The sequence below is a fragment of the Macrobrachium nipponense genome, chromosome 44 (genome assembly GCF_015104395.2).
Source record: "Macrobrachium nipponense isolate FS-2020 chromosome 44, ASM1510439v2, whole genome shotgun sequence".
NCBI lineage: Eukaryota > Metazoa > Arthropoda > Malacostraca > Decapoda > Palaemonidae > Macrobrachium > Macrobrachium nipponense.
The window spans coordinates 21547655-21557638 of record NC_087221.1 but is presented as its reverse complement, the minus strand read 5'-3'; the positions used below and the strand labels follow the sequence as shown (position 1 = coordinate 21557638).

The 9984-nt window shown below is 35.3% G+C and overlaps 1 protein-coding gene across 6 annotated transcripts in view; it reads right to left on the bottom strand.

Moving 5' to 3' along the window:
- Positions 1 to 257: 257 nt before the first annotated feature.
- The window catches only part of LOC135204085 (glycine receptor subunit alpha-2-like), a 161498-nt gene continuing 151771 nt past the window's right edge, over positions 258 to 9984 (bottom strand). For all 6 annotated transcript variants that reach the window (XM_064234081.1, XM_064234078.1, XM_064234080.1 and 3 more), the window contains 10 exons: positions 9223 to 9388; positions 8876 to 8953; positions 6750 to 6832; positions 6250 to 6393; positions 5727 to 5809; positions 4573 to 4707; positions 3828 to 3928; positions 2621 to 2781; positions 2352 to 2502; positions 258 to 738 (listed from right to left, as the gene is read on the bottom strand). In XM_064234081.1, coding sequence (XP_064090151.1) covers positions 538 to 738; positions 2352 to 2502; positions 2621 to 2781; positions 3828 to 3928; positions 4573 to 4707; positions 5727 to 5809; positions 6250 to 6393; positions 6750 to 6832; positions 8876 to 8953; positions 9223 to 9388 — 1303 coding nt within the window. In that variant the 3' untranslated portion in view covers positions 258 to 537. The remainder of the gene's footprint in view (positions 739 to 2351; positions 2503 to 2620; positions 2782 to 3827; positions 3929 to 4572; positions 4708 to 5726; positions 5810 to 6249; positions 6394 to 6749; positions 6833 to 8875; positions 8954 to 9222; positions 9389 to 9984) is intronic.

Below are 9984 nucleotides of genomic sequence, written 5' to 3'. Positions count from 1 at the left end.
CAAAATTAGCCATCTTGCAGTTTTACAATAGATTCCTTATTCATCAGTTCCATGACATCTCCATTTGTGAATTGCGTAGGCTTTCACGTGTTCTGAAAACTAGTTTTCTAATATCTTGATAAAAACCAAAAATGGATCTTTTCTATTTATGGCGCATGGTTCATGTAAAGTCATGCTATTTTGGAGGATTACCTCTTATTATCATTATTATGTATAATGAGACTAGCTGGCACTTGGGGAGAGGGGAGGGAGCCGGAAGACATTAAAATTTTATTATTTGTTATACAACTTGCTGCATTTATGAGAGTTATACATCTCTAAGCAATAAATAAACAAGTTCGTTGGTATCCGATTGAAAGGATCTAAGAGAATTGAAGAAAAAAAAAATTAAGATTTTCAGCCCGAATTAAAATAAGAAAAAAATCAGCAACTGAAACATATCTCAAAATTTTAAACACTAAAGAGTATTTTCAGTATTAAGTACAGGGCTCCTGTGTTATTCTCAAAAGACATCCCGCTGAATTCGAGGAAGATCCTTTACAGATACTGCCAAAATGTAATCCAATAGATGCAGTTCAAGACAGTGAAGGAAATTGGGAAAATGTAGCGGGAACCGCGGTCCATCATCAAGGCTCGGGCTCTGCGGGCCTTAGCTTCCAGGTTTTTGGCGTAGGCTTGGTTGGAGGAGGGATCACTTGGGAATCTCAGGATATTCTCGGGGATGCGTCCTCCCATTTCCTTTGAAGTGAAAAGGAAATAAAAGATTAATTGATAGGGTGAGTAGGATCATGAGTCTGAGAGAATAATACAATGCACATATTATAGATCCTACCTTCCTCGCTGGTTTTAAAGATAACATGGGCAAATTCTCTCTCTCTCTCTCTCTCTCTCTCTCTCTCTCTCTCTCTCTCTCTCTCTCTCTCAAGCAGTCGTAATAAGCGGTGATGATTCAAAATAGGCAGATGTGACAAGCGGAATTCCTCAAGGTTCTGTTGAAGGCCCACTCTTGTTTTTTATTTAAATTAATAATGACACTGATATCCTAAGCTTAAATAGCTGAATAGCCAAATTTGCAATGACACCAAACTGTGAATGCAGCAGATCCAAATACAGTAGAAAGTTTTATGAAATTATTTAAGGAAAATAGGAGATGGCAAATACCTTTAACTTGGATAAGTGTAGAGTGTTACAAATAGGAAAAAGCAACCCTCATACCAACTACATGCTGCTTGGGAATGACATAAATAGTGTACAACAAGACGAGGACCTTGGAGTTGTTATTACCTAGGACTTAAAATCCACAAAACGGTACATAAAAGCCGAAAAGAAGGCACAGAAACTAGTGGGATGCATATAAAGAGGCACAAATACAGAAACAAGGAAACGGTGCTGCACCTCTACACATCAATGAATATGCAGTACAGTTTTGGCCAGCAACACTCAGAAAGGACATAAATAGATTATAAGGGGAACAAGAAAGAGCCGCCAAGTTAATTCCATACATTAGCAAATAGGTTACCAAAGACGAAAAGAGAGCCTGAACATGTATGACTTAGACGATTGCGAGGACAACTATATGATAGAAACATTCAAAATACTGAAAGACACAACAAAAGCAGACAGTAACATCTTCACATTAAGTGAAAATCAGACAATAAATAATGGATGGCCAATAGCACTGAAGAGATATAACACATTGTGGTGACTTTTTTACATGCAAGATATGTGACACATGGAATAAACTGCCATCGAAGTTGTAAACAACACCGTGGAAGAGTTTGAAAGAAAGCTAGACAAGAGCATTAGGACACTATGAATGAATTGTAAAACCTGCTCCTAGAGATAAGTGAGCACACGATGTCTTCTCGGATAGACTAATAAGTCTCTCTCTCTCTCTCTCTCTCTCTCTCTCTCTCTCTCTCTCTCTCTCTCTCTCTCTCTCTCTCCGGATCGTTCCATACAGCTATTTTTTCTCCTTAGTTACTAAATTACCTAACTAATCGAATATTCAATATCCTCCCATAATAAGAAAGTCTAAAATGAAGTTTATCGCAAACTATTTTATCGTAATGCCTCAAAGAGCCCTACTAAGTATTGTTTCTGTATTTCTTCTTTGTTTCAGAGAAGTGACTCCCTTTTCTTCCATATCAATGTTTTCTAACAGACATTCTTATACAGACACGAGAACTGCATCATTAGTGGCGCAGAGAGTACGTGGTATTTTCTGGTTACCAAGAGCTTGTTTAGCATTATGGGACGTTCCGGAACAACTCTGAGAGAAGGGCATGGAGCCTTGAAGGGAAGTGTCAATGAGAAGGAAGAGGAGTATTTTTTCCTAATCTTCTTCTTACCTTGAGGAAAGCGCTGTCGCATTTCAGGGCGCTGAGATTCGGTGGGGGAGGGGGAGGCGGTATCTTCAAGCGCTTTTGTTTCTTCTTGGTGTTTTCATCGTCGAGGAGGATGCTCACAACGGCGTATTCCATCAGCGCCATGAACACAAACCTATTTTTGAATACGGAATTACTTTAATCGCGCAAAAACTATAATGACTTGATTGCTAACTGTTCTAATCCTCTTGTCATTCCGATTGACTCTAAATAGTCAATACTAAAATACTTACACAGTACAGGAAGACATGAAAACGTCAATGGCTTTCATGTACGTTACGGGCGGTAGCGCTGCCTGGGACTTGGCGTGCTGCGTTGATAGCGTCAGGAGGGACGTCACTCCGAGTGTAACGCGGGCGGGTGCAATCTCCGGACGTATCCAGAATGATACCCACTTGAATTTAAGAGAGAAAATATGAGTAAATCCCTTTGCTATTACTTATTAAATGGAAATTTAGTTAAAATTACAGTCATTCGATGTATCTGACTTGGAATTTATATATTTAATAACCGAGTGCTCAATATACGTAGTTGTAAACACCTAACTCACATTTGTGCAAAATTACCTTAAGACCTAAGTACTACAGTACTTCATCGTCCCATAAAATTACAATATATATATATATATATATATATATATAATTAAAGTATGTCAGTTCTCTTATTTCCTCAGATCATGACAATGTCTCCTCATAAAACAGATAACCGTTGGGTTTCAGAATTTAAAAACAGTGAAACATTGTTAAAAGTTTTCTACTGTTAAACAATGAGTAACATGCGTTTCATCACGAAAATGTTTTAAGACTATTTTAAACACCGTTTCTTATTTAATAAGAAGCTGCGTAGTTGTATTATGCTATAATGTGATAAACCCAAGCAGGTAACAGTTATATTTAGTAACATTGAAGACTATTATTTCCCTTCTCATAAACTACCGTTAGCTGCTGAAAAATACACCAGCACACCTCAGGAGGTTACTGCATCGGCCGTATGATGTAAAGAGACCAGGAAATCAACAGAGTAAATAAAGCGTGATCCGACCTTCAGCCTACTATGGACAAGTGCAAGATTTTCCCCTCGCGCATAAGTTGTAAACGTGCTGAAATCTATGGTCAAATAGATCCTTGTTTTAGCAACGAAAATTGAAATAAATATGTTATATTTTATTATAAATAATGCTTCTGTACTGTTTAACATGCACATTATTTATTTTCTACATTTTCATTCTAATATATAAATCATGAAAATCATATCCTAAAATTCCTGTATCTTTTACTCAATGCAAAAGATCTTTTCCAGACCGTTTAGGCTTTACTATCCGTCCCCCCCCCCCCCCCCCCCAACGACAACAGCAGCAAAGTAGCTTGTAGGCTTACTGCCCGGGTAAGCGAAAATCAAGCTTTAAGGGAATCGCAAAGCAGTTTCTTTCTCGAGGCCTACCGACATGATAACGATGAGGCAGGTCGGAAGGTACGTGTGGAAGAGGAAGTGTCCCAGGCGCCGCTTCAGTTTGAACACCACTTCCAGGCACGTGAAGTTACCTATAAGCATAGATGAATTAATAAATGAAGATATAATCGAATGTTTGAAAGAATATATATATATATATATATATATATATATATATATATATATATAGGACAGATAGATAGGTAGATAAATGGATGAATGAATAGATAAACGAAAGACACAATGATAGGTAAATTTATAAATTAGAAATGACGATAAAATTGAAATAGAATGTTTGACTGAATATGTTAAGAAACCGATACTTTGATAAGCAATCAACACAAAGATGCATAATGCATAAAAAACAAAGACGCATAATGAATGAATGGACGGTAAATAAAGATACAACCAAAAGCACAATTGAATAACAGATCAATACAATGTCATTTGAATGTATCTAAGCTTTGAAATTGCAATAAGTTTGATGCCTTGGTCAAAAAACAATGTTTTAAACAAAGTAAGTATACAATAATGCTTGAAGGTAAACCGTTCGCAAAAAAAAAAAAAATCTATAGCCTGAATGAAAATCATGTGAAAAGTACACCAACAATCTAAAAATGTAGGTATCACAATGAGGACGATTCCACAACAACGACGACAACAACAACAACAAAAGAAAAAAAACTGACACAAAAGCTAGGACCCCAACATTTAAACTGATGGCGTCATTTCTTACCTGTCGAATAGACTTGAGTACACTCAGCCGTCGTGTTGCTCAGAATCATCTGCTGGGGAAGTTCGATCCCTTCGTCAACCACTAACGGGATTTGAGGGTCCCAGACGAACACCAGGTCGTCGGTGGTGTGAGATACTGAGAGAGAGAGAGAGTACAAGTAACTGACATGTAATGAAATTAGTCGTAAAGATAGTGTTGAATTTACTATTATTTCAAGGTATATCCTGAAGCGTTTACATAAAGTTCTTTCTTTTAACCCCTAAAGTTATTCCCTTCTTCTATTACAATATTCTTGGTTACCTTAACTCTTCCACAGAAGTCTCTCTTTCTCCATTCTGACTTAACTTTTTCAGGTGTCTTCGTCAATTTTTTATTTGAAAATGTACCTAATATTCCTGAAACAACCGTTCATTCACGTCAGTACTGATCAGCTATCACAGGATACCTTCACCAAGCATCATTATCCACTGAGTTAGAGTCAACTTTCAACTTTCTTTAGGATCACAATCAGCATTTTTACAATACACAAAAGGTCTCGGGTAGAATCAACAGTTTTTACCTTCATGCAAGGTTCCAAATAATTTTCATAAATTATTTTCATAAGGGAAAAATATTAATTTTTTCTTTCAATAATTTTTTTTAGAAATTGCTTTAAGCTAATTTTTAAAAATTAAAATCAAACTATAATTATAATTAATCTGTTATGCAGCTCCAACACCTTATAAGGTACATGTGAAACAGATGCTAATGCGGGTCTGAATAAATTTTTTGAAAAGTCTACTGTCAACATCAGTCCAACAGTCACTCAAGCTTATTATAACAGATTTAATGAGACTGTTAATGTGTCATAAACAGAACTTGATTTCTTAAAACAGATGAGCCTCAGAAATTAATATGGTCTTACTAATTTTATACGCATCTGTTATAAAACCCGGTGCATTTTAATTAGAATACTTTGTAATGGACATATGGATGGACACTGCAACAGCGTGCAGTGACCACTTGCATCTTAACAGATTTTAATTGCTAGAAACAGATACTGACATTTTAGTAAGAAAGACATTTTACTGTCATGCAAGGAACTGTTTGCTATCAATCTCCCTTTATAAATACTGAGTCCTAAACAATCAGAAACTTCGGTTCAATCGACTTACAGCTCTCCATCTGCATGTTGCACTCCTGGGTGTCGTGTGGGTAAATGGCGAAGTTCATTGCGCAGGAGAGAGTTAACGTCAATCTGCAAAGAGTTAAAGAAGAAGAAGTTTATTTAGAGTCGTTTTCATCTATATTGTAGTCGATTCTCTACTTTTAAGGGCATCAAATTAGAACTCAGTTAGCCCCTGTCAACTGCAATTGGCATTTATGTTCAATAACTTATGAGGATGGTTACAGGCATAATATCCCTCCTTTTTTATAAAAAAAAAATGCTTTATACAGTTTTAGCTGCCAATTAATTATTTTCTTATCTAATTACATGTTGTAATTTATCGATCTTATCTTTTAGAAGAGTTTTCTTATTTAACTTGTGGATATTTCGTTTCGTCGGAGCATGCTAGTTAAAACAGCTGGTATTTAAAATCCACATATTTCGGTCGCAGGTTACATAGGAAGAGAAATATCCTATACGACGGATATATTAGTAGATAGACAAGAGTATCACTTAGACGAAACACTCACTTCACCATGTACAGGATAGTAAAGTCTTGATAAAGCCACATGTAGTGGTTCGGAATAGTCATCGTCTGAAAGTTGACCTCTTTGGCGTTCTTGAAGAAGCTGTCCGGGCGCCAAATCTCGTCGAGCCAGTCCAGATCTAAAAGTCTTCAGAAAAGTAAATATTCTTTTTTGAAGGTTCGTATTTGTTGATGGACTGTGGTTTTTAAAATGAGCACATCTCATTAAACCGGAAATGTGAAAATGGTGTTTTAAAAGATAGTTTTCTTTTGATTGGATATGAAGTTGGGAAAAAATAACACAATGAATTTGAAAGACATTTTTCTATATGACTACGATATTTAAGGTAGAAAAAAAGTGAAAAGCAAGGATATAATACAAAATGGAAGACCTATTTGCATCCAGTGCAAAAAAAAACTTCATTACAAGATTTCCCCTAAAACGGGATAAAGGATGTGCATAAAAAATGCGACTAATAGATAAAACAAGGAGAATTTCCGTACCTGTATTCCTTGGTCATATTCGCTGGCAGGCGGAGTCTGTGGTCTTTCCAAGTCTGGGCGAAAAATATGTCTGTTGCAAAGGTCTGTTGGTGAGAAAAGAGTTATTGCTTCTCTGCAAATTTAAGTTCCTATAATCTTGTTATCTGAATGCTTAAGGCCTAACTTTATCTTTGGGTTGCCTTGTTCCTACTAAAAAGGTCGACCCAGTCACTTTTATAGGATGAAAATTTTGAGTAAAAAGTCTTTTGAAAATAAACGGACATTAGATATCACTACTCAATTACGTAACCAGACAGGACCTAACTGCGAATATCTTTTTATCTTAAATAATGATTAATTGTACTTTAAAATGAAATTATATTAGTAGTTTTTGTCTCTTAGACTCTTTAACTTCAACCTACTAATTACCTCTGAGCAAAATATCAATCTTTAATAAAAACATATTTTCCGGTTCACTTACAGATTTGCATAACGATCTACACTACTGGACACCTTGAGAGAGAGAGAGAGAGAGAGAGAGAGAGAGAGAGAGAGAGAGAGAGAGAGAGAGAGTTTACCGTTCTAGTAAAATATCGATAAGCAGAATATGTTATACTGTGCCTGTTGTTACTTTGAATTTGAAAGCTCGAGACTGTTATAATCATGCACACAAAAAATCACACACACACACACACTATATATATATGTATGTATGTATGTATGTATGTATGTATGTAGTATGTATGTATGTATGTATGTATGTATGTAATAAACCAGGAAATCTGCACGCTCTACAATGGACTCAACGCTATCTCCACGATGAAAAAAAAAAACGAATGACAGCTTAAAAGATAATCATTACTCGCCGAGATAAGCCATGTCAATGGGGCAATTAGGTTGAAGTCAAAGGCCATTAGGCCAGCATTTATTCAGACCTCCTTCAGGAGGTAGGTTCGTTAAGGAACCTTGTCTTCGTAAAGACCTTTTGGCCTTTTATCGATTTCGTTGCTGCTTATTCCGTACAGAAATAATCGAGCTCTAAGACTGAAATTACGACAGGTTTTAATATGTCCGTAGTACAGTATCAATATTGTCTCACAAGAAATGTTTTAATAATACAAAAGATTGTAATTGATTAATTTAACTGTTAATCTAGCGTTCCTCTGAGTCATGTAGAAACGAGAATGGAAAGCAGAGCATTTAGTAATAGGCAGGATCCATACAGAGAGTCTCTGTATGGATCCTGGTAATAGGTTAGATTAATTTTCTACGTAAAATGGGGAATTATACAACTCAAGAGTTGATGTCTGGAGGAGTACAGATGTTTTGGAAACTTTTAAGGTAATATTATATATATATAGGATATATATATATATATATATATAATATTATATTATATATAATATATTATTATTAGTTATATATATATATATTATCTATTATAAATATTACATATATATTATAATATTAATATTTTATTAATTTATATAAATATATATATAAATATATATGATATATATATATAATAATATATATTATTATATAATATATATTATATATATATATTATATATATAGATATTATATATATATATATATATATATATATATATATATATATATATATATATATATATATTATATATATATATGTGTGTGTGTGTGTGTGGTGTGTGTGTTAATTCTTAATTTTTCAAATTATCGCTGTGAAAAATATTATCGTCAAGTAAGACTACCCAAAAGTTTCTACAACCTGTAAAATAATGATAAATGAACTAAACATACCTGATATGATTTATGGAACTACAGATAATTTTTTCAGGGTCGCTGGTCTTATGCGATGTTACGTAAGTATAACATTAGAATACTCGTATACTTAAAACTTTGCCTTGTATAAATGTTTACACACATGCATGGTGGTCTCAAGCCCAAGTAAAAAAGAAGAAGAAGAAAAAAGGAGGGTTTTAGCAAAATAAGGTTTAACGATAGGTTACCGTGCTACGAAAAACTGCACCGGGCATTTCTGCAACAAGTGATTTACCTTGGCAATCTAGAACAAGAGCCAGTGGGCCACAATGAGGCCCGAAATAAAACAAAATAAGGACTAAGTGAACACAAAGAGCGAATACTACTACTCCTTCAACTCACCCCTGAATACATTCCAGTCTGAAGATTTAAGCTGCTCACGGTGTTCTCAGAATAGATGTCCAAATCATTTCCATAACTCTGTCGTGGAAGAAATGTAGGCTTGGGTCATTCTTTAGTACCCGTAGAAGTCATATTTGGAGTTTTTTCTTATTATTATATTTGATGACTGACAAATTCAAATTCCTCTCCCAGTGATGGAAATATATTTATAGAATCAATAGGACTCAGTCGGCAAAGGCATTGAATTATATCTTTTCATATTTAACAACAAACAATAGGACGTCGAATGACTACGCTCATGACGGCGAATTTCAACCTCAAAACATAGAAAAGCTGGGAAAACTCGCCATTGAATTCTCGTTCACAGAATCGATGCTCATCACTGTCACATGGAAGAAGACTTTGGTTGGCTCCCCGTCGACTTTGGGAGGAACCATCTTGTCATACGTCGACCGGTTCTCTGGCAGAATGTCCTCCAAAGACAGTCGAGTTCGTGGGATTTTCGGCTTACTTCTGTAGTCAGGAACAGGACGTGAGGTTTTATAAACATCCGCACATATGGTCATAGAGAGTAAATACCTGTATGCCTGTCGAGGTAGAATCACGTTCCTTGGCTCAACTTAGAAGCTAGACCCTTGTCATAATGCCCGTCTTGGTTTCCTCGTAATAGCAAAAGGATATGGTTAAATGGTTTTCCGTGATGGACTGAATTTTCAGCCGGGTATCGCCATAATTCATTGTTTTAATTTTTTTAATTCTCTTTCATTCCTCATCAAATAGAGGAGTTATGCAGAACTGAAAACGTGGACGGCGATAAAATGGATATCATTCGTAGCATTACGTGTACAAAAACTTACGGATAATGTAACAAAGTTCGCAATGTACGGAAGTTATAACATTATTTTTTTATAACGTCCTAAATTCTATCAACTTCAGTTTCCTATGAACGACGACACGAATCGTGATGAGAGATAAGCTTACCTTTCACTACTGACGAATTAATTATCAGGTCCATACTAAATATTGTTCACTTTCTGTTGATAAAGATGTCAGAAAGAATCACTGGTATGTATCGGAAAGTGGGTGTATATTTGTACAGCTTAAAGACT